Here is a 20714-nt window from a genome sequence, read left to right as displayed (position 1 = left end):
GAAGAGACATAGATTTGGGATGTTAGATATTATATAATCCAGCTTTCACCCATGGAGGAGAAATAATTCCTGTATCCTCCCTACCCATTTTTATATATCTAAGCTTTTGTAGATGGCCTATTCTATTTTCAGAAAATTTACTAGTGAGGAAGATATTCATTAATCAAATTAAAATTTTCATCTCAATATCTTCTACCTTAACTTTATTATATTTTCTTAGAAGAAAAATGTCTACTAATCTTTCTGTGTTCTAGCCATTTAAACTTATAAGTCCTCTAATACAGTACCTGTAGTGTTTCTTTCCTCCAGACTAAATATTTTGATTTCTTCTGACGATTACTCATCAAGCTTCTTGGTTGACCTTTTTTTTCCAAATCACCTCTCTTGCCCAGCTCCTCTCATACAATATTCTGGAAGTGAACTGGCCAGTGAAAAGACACCGGAACTAATGTAAACCTCAATTTGGACAATAGTTTATAAATATAGTAATAATTTATAAAACTGTTTTGCTAGTTGAATGTGTGATTCAGTAAATTTCATGCCTTTTCAACATGAAATTCAACTAAGCCAATTCTTGGTCTTTTACTTGTATTAGGAATTTTCATTTATCCATATTAAGTTTACTTTCCAGTCCATTGATTTAGGCTGTGTAGATACTTTTGAGTGTTAACACTCTAAACTATCATATTAGCTATTTATATCATCTTTGTATCATTTCCAAATTGTAAAAGGATGTATTACTTGTATTACCTTAAATCACTGAGGAAAATAAACAGCATAAATCAAGAGATCAATTCCTCTTGTCATTAGAGAATTCCTAATAGGCTGAAGTGTTCTACTAATTGATTCTCTTTGGGTGTCATTCATCAAGTAACTCCAAATCCCCCTGAATGAATCAATATTTTTCTCAGTTTTTATTTAATAAATTCACAATGATAACATAAGGACTTTGCAAAAAAGTTTCTTGCTGAAAAAAAAATCGAAAAGAAAAAAGATAGTATATTTTAGTGGTTTAAAACATGGATTCTAGAGAAAGACTGTACTACCTCCTAGTTACGTGACCTTAGACAAATTACAGAATAGCTTTGTCTTTGTTTCCTTTTCTGTACAATGGGGTTGATAACTTGACTACCTCATTAGGTTGTCATAATGATTAAATTAGTATTTATAAAGTCATTAGAAGTCTTTGTATACTGACATTATCTTCATCTCATCACTGGTTTTATTTTCTCCCCAAGTATTCACAATCATCTGTTTAAAACTAAGTTCTAGGGCCGTCCCCGTGACTTAGCAGTTAAGTGCGTGCATTCTGCTACTGGCGACCCGGTTTCAGATCCCGGGTGCGCACCGACGCACCGCTTCTCCGGCCATGCTGAGGCCACGTCCCACATGCAGCAACTAGAAGGATGTGCAGCTATGACATACAACTATCTACTGGGGCTTTGTCGGGGGGGGGGGGGGGCGGAAGGGAGGAGGATTGGCAATAGATGTTAGCTCAGAGCCGGTCTTCCTCAGCAAAAAGAAGAGGATTAGCATGGATGTTAGCTCAGGGCTGATCTTCCTTACAGACACAAAAAATAAGTTCTAGAATCTTATAAGGAATCTGTGTCAAGCTTTTGACATATAGTCACAATTGTATAGCAAGACCTCTCTGTCTGTTTCTCTCTCTCTCTCGCTCTCATTTTCTTGTTCAGCCCTTTTCACCTAACAAAACTGTATGTTGTTTTTTGGAGGCTTTGTAGTGCAGTAGTATACAAAGCAGATTTTTTTTTTCTCCCTAAAGCCCAAGCACACAGTTGTATGTCCTACTTGTAAGTCCTTCTAGTTGTTCTATGTGAACCACCGCCACAGTATGGCAACTAACAGAGGGGTGTTGTGGTTCCGAGCCCAGGAAATGAACCTGGGCCACCGAAGCAGGAGCGCAGAACTTTAACCACTAGACCATCAAGACTGGCTCAAAGCAGAATTTTGTTGTTGTTGTTTGTTTGTTTGTTTGTTTTTGTGAGCAAGATTAGCCCTGAGCTAACATCTATCGCCAATCCTCCTCCTTTTTTGCTGAGGAAGACTGGCCTGGGCTAACATCCAAGCCCATCTTCCTCTACTTTATATGGGATACCGCCACAGCATGGCTTGACAGGCGGCTCGTCGGTACACACCCGGGATCCCAACCCAGGGCTGCTGAAGCAGAGCGTGTGCACTTAACCGCTATGCCACCAGCCAGCTCCTCAAAGCAGATTTTTAAATGCGTTTTTTTTTTTTCAGATTTCATTTTTCTTCAGTGATAATATAGAATTGCTTTTGAGAAATTTGGCAACATTCAAATTATCCTATGTTGTTGAATAAACGTCTTTCCTTTCATGCCACATTAGAGGCTTTTCTGAGAACAGGGAATGTGACTTACATAAATTTGTTAATTTTCTCTGCTGACCTGGTGTGTGTGTATGTGTGTGTGAGAGAGAGAGAGAGAGAGAAACAGAGACACTTTATGACATTCTCATTTAAAGAATTAAACATCGAATAAACATTTAAAAATACAATGTATAAATTTTCCATTCTCTAATACTTTCCTTCAGGTCTTTAAAGTACTATATTAGGACTAATAAATAGGACTTTACGTGCATGATGTTTAAAATTTTTAAATATTATAAAAACTAGAACCAAAGTGACCTGATTCTCAAAGTAGATTAAAATCTTAGAGCAATGTCATGTGCCTCATGTTTGTTTTAGGTACAGAAGAGTATTATTGGGCAACCATAAATAACTCTAGATGTATGCGTTACTTTTAGACATAAAAATTTTTTTCACAAAAAGTGATTTCATATAATTTTTACTTAGATTTAGAAAACCAGTTAAGTATGTTCTCTTAATGTTCATTTGAGTATTGACATTAAATGTGAAAAGAGGATGCTAACAAAAAAAATTATTAAAACATAATCACCACTAAGGATACCACACATCAGTGTATTCAAATCATCACATATATTTAAATCTATGGGTTTGTAATAACACTAAAAAATAAACTAACTGTTCACATTTGGAGAATTCTAGGGAATTGATTCTTTTAAAGGACAAATAAAGGTTTAAAAAAAGGATAAAGGGGTGGAATCAAGCATTTTCCTGCCTTTCTCATACAAACTATCCCTCAGGATAACCAAATAATTCACTAGGGAAATTTTCTGTTCATATAAATCTTTTGGCAAGTAAATGAGTAAGGAATGATATATTTTGAATACCACCAAATTGCAAGTCCTAATGAAGTGGTGAATCTAGGCCATGATCATTAGTGGTGGCTGGCATCATAAAATGCAACTAAGAAGACATTATGCATTTCTGATGGAAGCATGCAACACCATCTATAAAGTAGTCTTGTCCAAAAATCAACTTGAATCGAGCATCAAGATCTAACTATGCAGGAAATTCAGGGGACAGAAGAACATAGAGGCAAAATAGACTCATTATGGAACTGCATATGAGCAGTCCATAGTGGTGGTGGCCTCTAAGAACATACACACTGCCTTAACTAGATAAAAAGTTGGCTTTAAACATCTGCGATGCACAAAGATACTGATGCCAATTAATGGCATTGCTAGCCAAGTCAGAACGTACCTTTTTCTCCTTGCTTTCCTCCCTCTACTCACCCTTCTTTGAGTGTGGGAAAGGAAGAAATCCTATCTTTTAATTAAATGCTAGTATTTATTATTATAGAGGGGATGAATTATAATTTTTGAGTCTAAGACTGTATTTTGTTGCTTAAAGTAAATAGGACTTTATATTACCAAGCACATAGTAATATGAAAAGGTTGCCTCAATTTTCATACAGGTGTGGGAAAAATATAGTCACCTACCACCACTGAACAAGTTCGAAGAGATAGCAGGAGGATAAAATTAAGTTGTTTATGATTATACTCATGAGTCCTACCAGTTTCATATTTAGCAAAAATAAGTATTTCTTGAGTATCATCATCCAAACAAATAAAAAGAGCTATGTAAATATCCCTGAAGCCTCAATTTAGAACCTTGAGTCATAGAGTTTTAATGGTGGCTGCCTGATTCTCTACTAGATGCAAGTATATCAGCATAATTTACTATGTCTTCCGAAAGTACTTTTTAACATTTTCCTGAATCCAGAATCCCCATTCGGTTATTTATCTCCTCTGTTCATTTTTCCAGAACAAGGGAATTTGGATGTCACACTTAATCAGTGTGTATAATTTTGGACTTCACTAACAACATTTGCTAGTTTTTGATATACGCTCCATGGGGGAAAGGATTTTTCTCAGTTTTGTTTACTTATATATAACCAAGGCCTAGGACACTGGCACACATTAGGTGTTCAGTAAATATTCTTTGCATGATTGAATTTAAGTCTGAGTTGTTTTAACGCTCAGGAGTTTGGGTTATATGAAGTACTAGTCAACTTCAATTTTGTATGTTAAAAGTTATATCAAGATAACATTTAACGTTAGAAATAGCTTCTCCCCACTTCCATAATATATTCAGTGAGGGAATCTCTAAGTATAAATAGATGAAAATGAAAATAATTTTATAAAGAGCAACACAGAGTAAAGCTAAATGAAATCCTTTAGAGAAATGAGTTGTGGTTATTTAGACTTACTCTAAGAAAATATTTTAAGCTGATAAAATATAATACATTTTGTGGTGGAGAGGAGGCAGCTAAGACAATGCAATTTTTAAAATGGTTAATTAATCATATGTGTAATACTGAACATTTTATAATTTTTATTTTAGAACTTTAGAATAAATCATTTTGAATTTCCTCTTTGACTTTGAATTATTCTAGAGACCAATACGTGCTCTACCCAGAGGCAATAAATGCAGCTTTTCCTTTATTGTTATTCTGTTACCATTAGTTTATTAGTGTGACCTTTTTTTTTTCAGTGAGAGAGTATTCCTCTTAAATTTTCCTTTATTATTGTGGCTAGTTTTATAAAGATGGAACATTGCAAGAGATTGTGTTTTATTGATTGGTGGAGTTATGATGCAGGACTATAAAGCAGTGTGTTGAAGTATTAAATTAAATATTCTTCCTCTTTGTCCTACTTCAGGCCCATCTTTGAGGTTAAAGGGTATTACACAAATGAAATGATAAATCCAGTTTACACAGTTTCCCTATAGACATTGAACTGCTTCTTTCTTATTATGTCTGAATAAAACTCATTATCTATTTTGTTTCAGTAATAATTATGAGATTCTCTCCTAAGCAATTCTTTACTGTCTCTATTATTCTCCATCTTATAGCATACTCTGGAAAGGCAAGCATATAAATATGATAAAAGAATTAAGCTGTTGAAATAAATTAATTTATTGTGCAACAATGTATTCAAATCTTACTTGCTCAATGGATTTTACTTTAATGAAATTCTTCAAAGAACAATACATCATGTTCCAAAGATTGAAATTATACATTAAGTGAAATGACTGAATATGTTGTGTCTCAATTTATAGAAAGTTTCAATTGAATACCTAAGCTTTTAAATCATAAAAATTTGCATAAATTAAAATATTTTCTTTAAATAAAAGTATTAAGTATTTTCCTTGTATCCTTTGTTCCTAGACAAAAAATTATAATTAAAGTAAAAATAAGCTAAAGCTAAATTAAATACTACAATTTCACCTATATTTTCTAAGCCTTAAATTATGCTTTTAAGATGTATTTTATGTAAAGATTTTACTCTAGTTTATTTTTGACTTAGTTTATTATGTGATCTTTAGAGTATTTTGAATGTATAAATGAATAAGTGAATAATGCATGAATGAAAAGAATCATCAAGGAAAACTTTGACAATTAAGTACATTGACTAATGAAATAATTTTTATACTTATGTGGAAAATAAACAAATAATTGTTTTTAATGGCATAAGTATTTTTGCTAGAGTTTTATGCATTGAATATTTAAGTATTTTATGAGTTAAATATCTCAGGAAAAACTCAGTTTCTCATGCTTTCCATTAGCACCACTAAGAAATCTATTATGACAGGAAACTCAGACTTGCAAAAATGATTTTAGAGTGATTGATTTATTTCAACATTGTTCTTTATCTCTGTTCAGTCAAACGTATGCCAATGCAAATATGATCTCTTACATAATTATTAAGAGGAATATTAAAATATATTGATGAATACACATTGATATGAGTGACCTTTTGAAAAAAACAGAATGGCCTATTTAGAAAATTTTATTTATATAAAAATATAGCAATGTTCTTTCTCAAATACGTACCATACGTTTCTGTGTAATTCAAACGTTGAGTGAGATGTATTAGGAATTAGCTTTAAAGCTTAGAGAAACTTGTGTGCCTCTTTATCAGAATTTCAAGAAATCAAGGTTAGAGTCTTTATAGTGCATCTCTGGTCATATATGCAGTTAGCTATAGCATAGCTTATTAACAAATTTATACAGACTATATAAGAATTCCACTATACAGTTTTATAAATCCATACTCTATAATAAATGCACAGATACTCCAAAAGAGATACAAAATCCAACCTTTGAATGCTTTGCACAAGCCAAGATTATCCTTTGACTTGTGATTGTAAAGATTTGATATGAGCCTTATTACTTATTTTTTTTTTTTTTTGGATTAACAAGTTGTGGTATATTCATACAATTGAATATATTCAACAATAAAAAAAGAATAAACTGATACATGCAACGACATGGATGGATCTCAAAGACATTTTGTTTTGTAAAAGAAGCCAGAAACAAAAAAGTATGTACCATATGATTCCATTTTTATGAAGTTGTAGAAAGAGCAGAACTACTCTATGGTGATAGAATTCAGAAAGTGGTTGCTTATGAAGATAGGAGGAATTGAATGGAAAAGAGCATGACAAACCTTTCTGGGGTTATGGAAGTGTTCTAGATCTTGGCAAAACTCATCAAACTGAACACATAATAAATGTATAGTTTGAAGCTGCTTCATAGTTTAGGGTAGGGATGAATGTTAAGAAAAAGATTTATAATCCCAGCTGCTTTTAAATTATAATTAGAAGATAGGAAGTAACTTTTGGCATCCAGATGTGGATTCTCTGCTCTTTTAAATCATATATGTGTTTATTTCTTAGAAATTTAGGTCATTTGTTTGCCATTTGGACTAAAGAACTTAGACCATTTAGAAGCATAGCTTGTTTGCTTTATTTAGTTTGGAAAAACAACTGAGAATATGTTCCTTTCTCATGTTATATGAGACAGAGGTTTCAAAATATTTTAATCTGCAAATTGTACAGTTGGATACCATCTTTATTTAGTATCCTGTAGTAGAAATGTATGATGTGCCATAAACTTCCTTGAACAAGCTAATTGTAAATTTTAGTATTTGGAGTGTTTGTGTTTGTCTCCCTCTTTCCTTCTTTCCTGCCCCACCTCTCTCTCTTACTCATTTGCTCATTTGCAGTCTTTTAAATGCAACTCCACATGACTTGGGTAGGAAAATATATTGCGTGGTGCTTACGTTTACCTACACAACAGTTCTTTGCAGAAAATAGAGCATTTAATTCTTAACCTCCGATCAAATAAGGTAAAGGACCAGTGTTATAGTACAGTATTGATAATACGTCTCTCCTTTGGGAGATTCTGTGTTGTCCTTTACAGAAACCAGCCCACATGTTTTAGACCAGTCCAAAAGCTCCTAAAGTTCAAGAAGCGATCTTTCCAAGATTCTAACATGCATTGCAACTTTGGAGAGTAGAATTTAGTTGACTTTTTTTCTAGTTCTTCCTTTTCTTTTTGGTATAATCTTGTTTGCTCTTGCAAATTGTTTGCCATGAAGTTTCTTATGGGACTATTTTTTATTCCGTGGAATATTCATTGGGAGACCGTTTTACGTATGGATTTTGGAAGAGGACTTGGCCATTTTTCTGGTTATTTTCATTTTATTTGACATGCTTCTCAAGAATGAAGACTTAGTGTATCTGTTGAAGAAGTTTATTGACAATGTTTAGGATTGAAAAATTAAAAGGGTATGAGACAAGTGGTGCTCAATCTTGGATGCACATTAAAATCACCTAGAGAGCCTTAAAAATTGCTGATGTCTGGACCCCACTTCAGACTCGACATATAGGGCTACTATAACAAGGTACCACAAACTGGGTGGCTTAAAACAACAGAAATTTATACTGTCACATTGGTGTAATCTAGAAGTCTGAAATCAAGATGTTAGCAGTGCCATGCTCCCTCTGAAATTCTAGACAGAATCCTTTCTTGCCTCTCCATAGCTTCTGGTGGTGGCTGGCAATCCTTGGCTTGCAGCTGCATAACTCCAATCTCTACCTCCTTCTTCATGTGATATTTTTCCCTTGTATCTTCACAATGTGTTCTTGTAAGGACACCAGTCATGTTGGATTAAAAGCCCACCTTACTACAGTATGATCTCATTTTAACTAATTACATCTGCGAAGACCCTATTTCCAAATGAAGTCACATTCATAGGTACAGTGGCTTAGGACTTCAATCTTTTTCTTTTTCTTTTTTTTTTTCGTGAAGAAGATTATCCCTGAAATAAAATCTGTTGCCAATCCTCCTCTTTTTGCTGAGGAAGATTGGCCCTGGGCTAACATCTGTGCCCATCTTCCTCTACTTTATATGTGGGATGCCTGCCACAGCACAACTTGATAAGCGGTGCATAGGTCCACGCCCGGGATCCGAACCAGAGAACCCCGGGCCACCTAAGTGTAGCACAAAACTTAACCACTATTCCACTGGGCTGGCCCTAGGACTTCCATCTTTTTTAGGGACACAATTCAACCCATAACACTCCGTAAGCCAGAAAGCCTGGGCATAGAGCCCAGGCATAGGTGTGTTTAAGAACTTCCCAGGTGATTCTAATGCAAAGCAGGATTGCGAACCATTACTGGGCTATGGAACCTCTGAGACCAAAGACATGCTTTACCCTCATTCTCACTGGGAGTACAAAGCCTTGAGCTTCATCTTTGTTTTCCATATTACATTAACCGTTGATATTTTGAAAACAGACGGCTACAGGCCAATTACCTTTTGGAACTTTTTTTCTTTTAAATTTTTAAAAGTCTGCTCTTCTAATATTTGCATCTTTGCAACCTAATAAGAAATAATTTGGGGCTGGCCGGTGGCCTAGTGGTTAAGTTCGTGCGCTCCTCTTCAGCGGCCCGGGGTTCATGGTAGAAGTTTACTTCTACACTTCCAAATATTTATTAATTATTGAAAAAATAGTTCTTTAACGCCTGTGTGGGGCGTTGATATCTGAAGGTATAAATGCCTTGATGCTCAAAGAAGATGTTAACAAATGTGTATCTTATTTCTTAATCTGTAACTCCATTTATAATAGCTCATTGGAGACAGTTATACAATATATTTGTACATTAGTCTAATAGGGAAGGTGCAGGGCTTAGAGGGAGAGGTATGGAGTGGGACCTAAATGTTTAGTATCAGGAAACATGATACCAAGTTTCCTTAGGATACAACTAATGCATATTTCATGAATTTCCCCCAATAGATTTGTGTGGTTGAATTGGAGCTAGAAGTAGAAGGTAGTCTGAAAATTATTAGAATGAAAGAAAATTATTCCAATGTTAAATAATAATCGATTTCCACGACGCCTGAAAATGTGACCAACCAAGTGTGTCCAGAACAGTGCCATGATGAAATAGCTGTTAACAACTCCTCTGGTATTATTATTATGTTGATAATTTGTGTGCTAAATGATCCTTAGACACTTGCTGAAGCAATAGAATATATTTAAAGATTTCTCTAAAATGATGATTGTCTAGAATTGAAACCTACTTTGATTTGTTAATTCTTTGTTGTCTAATGGGTTCTAAACTGGTTGTCCTCTTTGGCCTCTCTTTTTATCCAGAGAGGATTGACATTTGCCATTACTACAGTGATGCTCACTTAGAGAACCAGTTTCCTTTCTAGTCTTTCCCTACTTTGGCTTTGCTCAAGATAAAAGATGTCTTTTAATACAGTTAAATGTTGATGAAAAAATGTGTTTATTGTCTTCACATTTCTACAGTATTAAGAAAAATAAACATTCTTTCAGTAAAGGTCAAGGTATTTACCTCTTTTCTCCACCCCCCTTCCCATGGTGATATAGGAGCGAGTACCCGACAGCCCCTCGCCTGCCCCCTCTCTCGAGGAGGGCCGAAGGCCTGGCAGTCACCCATCATCACATCGCAGCAGCAGCGTGTCCAGCTCCCCAGCACGGACTGAGAGCTCTTCTGACAGAATCCGTAGGTCTCATACTTTTACTTGTCACCGTTTTAAACTTTATTAGGTGCAGCTGGCTTTTCTAATCAAAATGCCCTCATTCCAAATAGATCTCAGATGTATCATGTTCTGAAGCTCTGTAGCAATAGCCATCTCTCAAAATTATGTTTCCCAGTTTGCAATATCATGAGGTATGGTACTACATTAACAGGTTCTGATATAAACTCCCTCTCTTTGATGCTACACATAAAAATTTGAGCTATGAAACAGAGAAAGTAAGTAACCTTCTAGATTAGTTTCTGAAGTAAACACCTCCAACTCTCAAATATGTAGTGTCTAAATATACTGTTTATAGATTAAGGTCAGCTTCGTTCCTTTAATCCTACCCCTGCCATTTTTGAAATCCACTAATTTTTAAAACTCATCCTTGCATCGACAAAGATATCCACAAAGAAATAAAAGATATAGAATTTAAAACAATTAATTTAAAAAAAATATTTCTTAGTCATTCAGATGATCAATAGGTTGAAGAGTTTGAAATTGGTTAACTTTTAGGATTTGAATTAGTAACAGTCTATAATGCATGTTATTGACATACTTTATTAAATTCTAAAAAGTAGGGCTATATTTTATTTCATGATCCCATTTTCAGATATTTAATCTTGATCCTCATGTCCAAGAAAATTAAGAGTAAAGTTAAAATGCCATTCAATTAACTGGTTATTTTGTGTCTGTACAAGAATCTAACATTGTTTTTCCAGCAAAATGAACATATTAACAATGACTATCTTGGTTGATAAAACCAATATTTATTGCATCCTTTCAAGGATTTAGTTATTATTTTATGAAATCATGCTTATAGTATATAAATGTCACCTAATTACACAAAATTTATTGAAGTTATTTGGTTGTTGAGAACCTTTCCATAATAGGAAAAACATTTCCTAGCAAGTGTCTTTATAACTTATTAAGGAATGTTTGTGTAAAGCAGAAATCCTCAATATGGCTACTATTGAGGTGGATAACTTAAATAGTAGATTGAATTAAATATTACGCTACTATTGAGGTGGATAACAAATATTAGTAAAATTATTTTTAAAAATAATCTATTATTGGGGCCAGCCCAGTGGCACAAGCACTTAGGTGGCGCGCGCTCTGCTGCAGTGGCCCCGGGGTTCGCTGGTTCGGATCCCGGGCGTGCACCGATGCACTGCTTGGCAAGCCATGCTGTGGCGGCATCCCATATAAAGTAGAGGAAGATGGGCACGGATGTTAGCCCAGGGCCAGTCTTCCTCAGCAAAAAAAGAGGAGGATTTGCAGATGTTAGCACAGAGCTGATCTTCCTCACACACACACAAAAATCTATTATTGACCAGTAAATAGTTCAACATAATTCTAAATAGGAATACTTGATTTGGCCTGTCTAAAACATATTTCCCTAATTTTCTAAGAGATGATTGTAACTGTTTATTAATAAAAATGGATATGTCCATTGATAGCGATTCCCAAACCAATGATATTCCTGAGGCTGTTAAACCCCAGTTCTCGCTACGTCAAACCATTTTTCAAATAAAATATTTTCTGTATGTTTTTGTGTTATGCTGGTACTAGAATCAGAAATTTAATGATGAATATTTGGTTACATTTCTAATGCTTTTATAAGATGTTGTCATTGGAAAGGTAAAGAAAAAGAAAAAAATTTTTTTTCATAATACTGAAATGGAAATATGGACAAATAGGGGAAGATTTGAAAGAGTTCTGGTACACATTCATTTTTTAAATTAATCATTGTATTCTTTTTTTTATTCTTGATAGAAAAAAAGAGAAATTTTTGCATGCATGGACTACCATAATTGTCCCAATGGAAATAAATATACACACATGCACACACACATATACACAAATACATATAAACACATGCACATACATATATACATATATATGCATATATACATATATGTGCATATATATGCATATTTATTTTTAACGTGTTATTTTAAAATAATTTTAGATTAACATAAAAACTTCAAAAAGAATTCTTGCATACTCATCACCTAGATTCAGCCAATCAATGATCCCTCTGAAAGAGATACCCCAATAAAGACATAATGCTACCCTAGTGCCCGTATCACAGGCATCATGCTTCTTTACCTTAAATACTTCATTGTTTATTTTCTACAAACAAGGAAGTTCTCTTACATAACCAAAGTATAATGATCAAAATCAGGAAATTATTATAGATTATTATAGTATTATTCTCTAAAACCACACACCTTATTCAAATTTCACCAACTTTCCCACTGATAATTTTTCCTTTTATTTTTTTCTCACTAATATTTTTAATAACAAGAAATTTTTCTTTCCTGGTCTAAAAGCCAATCCAGGATCACATGTTACAATTTCTCGTCATATTCCCTTAGTCTCCTTTAATCTGGAACAGTTCCTCAGTCTTTTTGGTCTTTCAGTACCTTGACATTTTTGAAGAATATAGGCCATTTATTTTATAGAATATCACTCAGTTTGGAACTTTTTGATGTTTCTTCATGATTTGACTTAGGTTATGCATTTTTGGCAGGAATCACACAGACATGGTAGCGTGTCCTTCTCAGTGCCTCGTTTCAGGAGATGTATTTCTCCATTACTTTGAGATAGCCATCACTTGGTTCAGGCGGTGACTACCAGATTTCTCTACTATAAAGTTACCTGTTTTTTACCTTTGATAAATAATGAGCAAATAAGGTAATGAGCATCTTGTGAGGAGCTATCTTAAGACTATGTAAATATTCTATTCTTCATCAAACTTACACTCCACTAGTCTTAGAATCATCCATTGAAGATTCTTCCCTGAAACAATTATTACTATGGTGATTTCCAAATGGTAATTCCTAATATAGGCTTATGATATTTTAAAAATCTCTATTTTCCAGAGAAAGTAAGGTTTTATGGAATGATTCTTCTTCCACATTTTTGCACAAAACCAAGATTCTCACAAGCAATTTATTAAGAAATTTATTGACTGGATTGTGAAAATCATAAGGGTGTTTGATCATCAACTTTATCATTTCAATAGTGACAGGTTACTCTTAATAGTACGAGAAAGCAATCATTTCTTAAAATCATTCAGCCACTCAATATACATAAATTGGGCACCTTTATTTTCAAATTTGAGTTCAAATCCAATTTTTTAAAAGAGTACTTTGATATCCATGAAACTTTGTGTTTTATTGATTAGAATAGAAAATGAATATTGAAACAGTTATTTCAGTGCCTTAACTTGTAAAATATATTTGTCCTCTCATTCCACTAGAATTTATTTATTATGTTTAACTTCATAGTGTTAAACAGCATTCTAATATTAATATTGTAGTTGTTGCAGAGTTAAGGAAGGTCATATACTGGGGAGAGAATGTGATGCACTACATAAAACCTTGACTACTTCATTGGTAGTGGTTGTAATGGTATAGCCATTCAAAAGAATTCCAGACATTAAAAAAAACATTTTATGTAAAATAAAAATAAGATAAAATGGTTTCATTTTCAATATTTTTCTGCTTATCCTCAAGTATTTTCATGGTTATCAATTTTCACAGTGTTCTTAGAGAGAGATTATAATTTTAAAGTTAGACCATAATATTTTATTTACTTTTGAGTTCAAAAGAGTTTAAATAATTTATTTGAACATTGTGTGTTATATGGTGTTTTTGTCTTTTTCCTTTTGTTTCCGGCTTGACAGCTGTCCATCAGAATGGGTTGTCCATGAACCAGATGCTGATGGGTTTATCACCAAACGTACTCCCAGGGCCCAAAGAGGGAGATTTGGCTGGTCATGACATGGGACATGAGTCAAAAAGAATGCATATTGAAAAAGGTAATATATGATTATATGGTCTTGTTTCTCCTGCTCAACATAGGAACTAAATTTTAATCATGGGTTGAGGTATATTTCTAGATTACATAAAAAGATGACATATAAACATTTTAAAAACCTACAATATTAAGTTAAAATTAAGCTTATTCAACAAAAATGAAGCATGAATGAAGACCTGCCGCCTTTCTCTTATACAACAGGTAGGTGTTAATTTTCCAGTACATTAAAAAAAGAGGAGGATTGTTTGTTTTAATTGTTATCTCTGAGTTCCTGAAGTCTATCTACTGTTTGTCTTTCTCAATGCCTTCAGGGCCAATTGTCCTTTTACTTAGCATGATAGAGCAAGAACAATATTCAAAGGACTACTATGAATATTTTTTGGATTAAAAGACACATGGTCCTTGGACCAATCAGGAAACAGAAGTGAATCTTATCTACCAATGTATTAGTAGTTGTTTCAAAAGTGTATGTAACAAATAACAAAGCCCAGATTGTACCAAGATGTGAAAGTTTCCTATTTGTATTTCATTTGTATCAGCCTAATTCATTTTCACAGGCAAAAATTTGTGTTTTCATGCCCTATTTCATAAAGAAATTAAAATATTATTTTAGTGTGCATGTTGGAAATTTGGGCTTAGTAGATAAAAATTCATGTTTTCAAATGGTAAGTTTTGAATTGTGAATATAGGAGCCTCTCCACATTTTTTGCATCTTAATTTTATATTTTTTAATTTTATTAATATAGAGTGGGTACTTTGACTATCTTTTTTGACATGAATATCAAATAATCAGTGTTATGAAAAGGATTATTTCTTTGGAAAACATAATTACAAAAGGCACAATTAATTGACTGTCAAAAAGGAAAAGAAATAAAATTGGACATTTAAATAATTAATCAGGGGGCCTGCCCGGTGGAGCAAGTGGTTGGGTGCACGCACTCCGCTATGGCTGCCCAGGGTTTGCTGGTTCGCATCCTGGAGCGCACCGACGCACTGCTTGGCAGGCCATGCTGTGGCGGCATCCTATGTAGAGTGGAGAAGGATGGGCATGGATGTTGGCCCAGGGCCAGTCTTCCTCAGCAAAAAGAGGAGGATTGGCAGATGTTAGCTCAGGGCCGATCTTCCTCACACACACACACACAAAAAAGTAAATAATCAGAAAGAAATGATTGGCGAAAGACTAGGTTAAGGTGGAGGAACTTTTTTTCTCAAAAATGACTATTCACAAAAAGTAAAAACGTTTTCGTAAAACATTTTTCCATTCAACTCTGCTGAGCCCGTAGGGATAAAGAATACAATATTTCTACAAATTAGATTATCTGCAGTATGGAATGTCAATGAGAAAATGATAATCTTTTCTAAGTGCTAATGTCAAAATCTAGGCATAATTGAGAGATAGCAGCATTAAGGCCACTTTGTAGTTATTTATTCTGAAATTTGATATCAAGTATTATTACTCATCTACATGGAGTGCATCAGTAGGCCAGATGGTCTCTAAATGTTTAATTCTAATTTTTCCATGAGTTCTTCTTCAACAATGAATAAAAATGTCATATATATTGTACCTTATATATATTTTGACATATGACTTTTATATTTAATCAAAAATCTATTTGTGGAAATATTAAAATTAGCATAGTGAAAACATATAAAGTTTCACAGAAGACTTAAGTTTTAAGTAATAATATTTAAATTTAAGAATTCTTTGTTTGGGTTAATCAGCCATTCTCCACCAGGGTTCTACAAAAGAATAAAGCCTACAGAAAATGATTTTAGTGACTCATTTCTCAATCCTCCCATAGATGCTGCATAGCTAGTTTCACTTGAAATGCATAAGAGAGAAGTTAATTTATGATATACAATGGATGTCAGGAATTAGGGCTTAATTTTCTTGCAGAACCCTGGTGGAGAAGGGCTGAGAATGAAATACAAAAGTCCAGAGGTGGTAGTGAAGAGAACACAACCAAAGGTGTGACCAATAACATGATTGGAATAATGAATCTCACTGGAATTTTTGTGGAGTTTTCTACAACCTGATGTTTCAAGTTGAGTTGACCTATAATTTTTGTAACTATTTCTTTTTTCATGACTCATGAGTTCTATCTATCATCTATCTATCTATCTATCTATCTATCTATCTATCTATCTATCTATCTATATCTATCTATCTATCTAATCTATCTATCATCTATCTCTCATTTATTTCTTCTTATTATTATCATTTTGCCACCGTGGAGCCTTTCCTGAAATAGTATTCTAGATTGATCTAGGGACCTCACTTCTGGTTTTCCTGTGTGCCTGCCCCTAAAATCTTCATTACAACATTTACCTTGTATTTGGAAGTTATTTCTTCATTGGTCTGCTTCCAGTACTAGACCGTGAACTCTTTGGAGTCATCCTTGGGTTACATTTACTTTAAGCAGACTAGACAATCTATGAGTGCATAGTGATATGGGCTGAATTACTAGAAGATTCTAAGAGAGGGTGAAGGAAGTTAACACAACTGTGAGGATTACACTCTTTAAGGATTAATAGGAAGGCAAAAGGTAGAATTACATAACTTAGAACGTACATTTATATGAAACAGTAGAATGTTGTGACCATGAATGTACACAAAAGCTTTCTATATTGCTAATAGTACTTATCACATCAAAGTTTGTAAAATGGATTTTCTGTCAATATAAAGACCATGACCATATCCCAGCAGTTTTCCAATATTTTAGTGTATATTTTATAGAGGAAAATAAGTTTTTACTTTAATATTCTCCCTAAGCATGTAAAACTATCATTGAACTCATTTTGTGAGTTCAAATGTAGTTATGTAGTCATGGAAATTGTAATAGATTTTGATAGTATTATAGTATGTGTTTTGTTTTTTGTTGCTCTCTCTTGTGCATACTCTCTCTCGTTTATCTATTTTTCAGCATATTGAATTAATAGTAAATATTCATGGGCTTTCTAGATTGATAGACTCTACTAAATTAAAAATTGTTTTCTTTCATGACTGCATTTATCATGTGCCTCGTACTAGCCCTGTAACTTTCTTACTACACATATCTATATTAAAACAAGCGATTTCATTTAGAGACATTTGTAGAGAAATTAATTATATGTTTGTGTCATTTTAGGCTTGAACTTCTTATATGTAATTTGCTGCCTACCACTTTAAATTATTCAAAAGATAGTAATTCTTAGGAAAATATTGATGTTAAAAATAGATACCAAAATTAATTTTTATGCTGAAAATTACCTTGGTCTAAAATCTTAATCATCAGTAATTTTTAAGCATTTTAAAATTTTCTTAATATTAAAAACCTATTGACTCCACTCTATTAGACAGAGTATCAACTCACCGTTAGCTGAAGAACCAGTGGTTTTACAGGTATTAGAATTCAGATGTACTAAGTGCTGAGTAAATTCACTTCTTATTTTTAAAAATAAAAGCCCTCTAGGTGACCTTTGAACCTAGGAAGAGTTTAATTAAAGTACATTCAAAATATAAATATGAAAATGAGTTAGTGTATCAAGAAGTAACAGACATATAATATTGTTTCAATCATCCCAAGTGTAAGAAGAAATACTTTTAATATTATAAACTTTGACTAAAATTAGGAGTTTAGTAAAGATATATGCTGAGGAAAACTGTGATACAGTTCACAGCTTCAAAAACAATTTTACTTCTTCTAACTTTTCCAAAGATATTCCAAGTTTTGTAGAGCTTTCTGGATTTTAAAAACATTGCTGATCTTTTTCCTCAGTCTAAATTTAGTGGAATAGGCAGTAATAATTGACGTTTGAGTTATGTAAATAGGCTCACTGTTTCTTTACGCTGCACCTCTCTATTGTTGCCCTGCGTATCTGTCCAATGATGTTAATTTACAGTGCTGCTCTCTCATGCATAATTTGTTTCTTGGTTTTTCTTAAACTGCTGCTATTTTCTACACATTTTTGAGCAGACTTTATGCATGTAGTTTCATATACACATTTTTTGTTATTATGGAATTTATCTAATTTTTAATTTACCAAAAATTAAATATATGATACAGATAAGTCTATAGTATCAGCTTTTTCTGGTTATAGAAAACTTAAGCATTTGTAGTTGGACTAACTACTGAATACTTAATTTACTTTAGTGTATTTCAGTCTTGGACTAAGTATACCAAAATGACATAATCAATGGTAAATATTTACTGAATGCCAGATATGTGAAATAAACCAGATGAAATGCAAAAACTGCGTCCCATCTCTCTCCCCCTCTCTCTCTTTGCTGTAATTGTCAGATTTTTTTCTTAATCTGTATCCTAATTTTCCATATAATTGAGGCTTTTCCCTTTATTTGTTTTCTTAAAAAATATGAAAACTTTCTTTCATTGGTGACTCCTGCAGGAAGTTAATCTCTGCCATTTTAGAGAAAGGAATAATTTAAGAAGAAGCAGGAAATACAGGGGATTTATTCAAGCCATGAAACATCTCTTTTGCAGCATATTCTGCATAGTGGCAGTGCTCAAGGTTTCCAGTAGTTAATATACTTGTATAAAAGATTTTCTTTGGTACTCCGAATTTGAGGACAATAAAGTAGTTAGCACTCTGGCCATATTGGGATTTCCTCTCTTGTTAACGTTTTATTCTTAGCATCCAACTTTGTGGACCATTTTCCTCCAAAACATCTTTTTTAAATGACTACGCCATCACTTTTCTCGTTTGTGGAAATAATTTCTTTGAAGTATATTTTGCATATTTCTCATTGCTTAAAAATTATCATTTTACTCAAATCAGGACTGAACCTTCAAAAATGGCTTTTTTCTTTTAAATTCTGGATTGAGGGGCTGGCCCTGAGGCATAGCAGTTAAGTGCAAGCCCTCCGCTCTGGCGGCCCGGGGTTGGTAGGTTTGGATCCCAGGCGTGGACCGCCGCACCGCTTGTCAAGCCGTGCTATGGCAGCGTTCCATATGAAGTAGAGGAAGATGGGCACGGATGTTAGCCCAGGGCCACTCTTCCTCAGCCAAAAGAGGAGGATTGACAACAGATGTTAGCTCAGGGCTAATCTTCCTCACACACGCACACAAAATTCTGGATTGACGTTACATAAATTAATTGTTAGTAAATGTTATATACACATATATCAAAAATCTGAACCTGTTAGTATCTCATGTGACTATATAGATGTGCCTAGAGTGAAAGCCTCTTCAGAAATCTCCGTATTTTGATAATGTTAACACACAAATAGGGCCATGAGTATTTTCATTTTAAAATTCTCTAAGATGCAACTTCTCCTTCACTTTTATCCTTTATAATTTCTCTTTGCATTTCTCGAAGTCTCATAAAATATTCTCCCTAAATACCTACTCACGTAAATTTACTCTTGAGTTTCCAAACCTGTGAAATAAAAATGTTGAACTTCACACCTATACTCTTAATTCTGTGATTCATAACCCTGGATGACAAATTTCTCTGAACCCCAGAGCTCTTTCCCAAGTAGATAGATTTCACATGGCAAGCCACAGCTCACGTGAAACTTTCTTAAGGTATTGGTTTTATTATTTTATGAATTATAATTTGAGAAACAGCGCTTGCAGTAATACTGCAAGATTTTCGTAGAAAATCTTTCCTAAGAGATTCCCATGACATACCTGTAATGTTGGGCAAATAGTATAAAATATGGACTTTAATATTTATTTTTTTCCCCATGCACCTTGCTGACTGTCCTGTCACACTGAACTTTCACCTTTCTCAAGCATTGTCTGTCCTTTCCCAAATAATTCAGTTTCTTTCCTTACCTGTGATATATATGCCTCCTTATCCATTAGTGCTCAGACCAAAATTCTTCTTGGCGGAAGCTGTGTCTTCTCCTCATCTTTGTATACCTAGTACAGAGCCTGGCATTAGTGGGTACAATAAATTTATTTTCAGAGTTAAATGAGATAATATATGTCTGGACCAATTGACCCGTATGATTATTCCATGAAACCATTAGTACTATCAAATTAGCTAATGGGTATGTGTCTTGATTATATAGATGGGAAAATATACATGTTATGAACCAGTGAATTAGAATGTTTTCTGTTTACAATTCATAATATCACAATTATCATGATTTATGCTTGACCCTAAATAGGAACATTGAAACCACAATATTTTAGAGAATGTTTTGATTACATATGACAACATTGTAATGTGCACAATTTTGGAAGAAAAAATTACTAAAGTAGCTACTATGTTAATCAGATATTTTCTATATCAATGATTGTGAAAGTAATTGCCTGAATAAATTTTTATAACGTTAAAAAAGTCTTAATTTCATTAATACAATTTTATTGTCCCTGAATTTATTCAATAAATGTATTGAGGGGAAACAAATATGTTTGGCTTTGTAAACATAGGCAGTATTGGGTGTGAGATATGGATGGGCCACAACAGAGCGGGTCCAAAATCAAATGAAGTCACCTCTGATGGGCAAGAATTCCTTCTTTGAATCACTCACACATTCCACTTATAAAATGAACTATCAATTTTACCTAGAGTAGAATTTACATTTTCCAGAAATTTATTATTACATAATAAATATGAATATTATTAAAAGAAATAGAGACATTTATTGATGCAGAAGACCTCAGTTGCTTCTTAGGATGTCTGCAAACTTTAG

The 20714-nt window shown here is 33.6% G+C and overlaps 1 protein-coding gene across 1 annotated transcript in view; it reads left to right on the top strand.

The window, feature by feature from the left end:
• DACH1 (dachshund family transcription factor 1) overlaps positions 1–20714 on the top strand; it is a 409856-nt gene that overhangs the window by 284929 nt on the left and 104213 nt on the right. The window contains exons 5-6 of the mRNA XM_058548287.1: positions 10092–10227; positions 13938–14072. Of these exons, the coding sequence (XP_058404270.1) occupies positions 10092–10227; positions 13938–14072 (271 nt within the window). The remainder of the gene's footprint in view (positions 1–10091; positions 10228–13937; positions 14073–20714) is intronic.

Source organism: Diceros bicornis, chromosome 9 (genome assembly GCF_020826845.1).
Source record: "Diceros bicornis minor isolate mBicDic1 chromosome 9, mDicBic1.mat.cur, whole genome shotgun sequence".
Lineage (NCBI taxonomy): Eukaryota > Metazoa > Chordata > Mammalia > Perissodactyla > Rhinocerotidae > Diceros > Diceros bicornis.
Note: the sequence above shows the minus strand (reverse complement) of the source record. Positions and strands in the feature narration are given on the sequence as shown.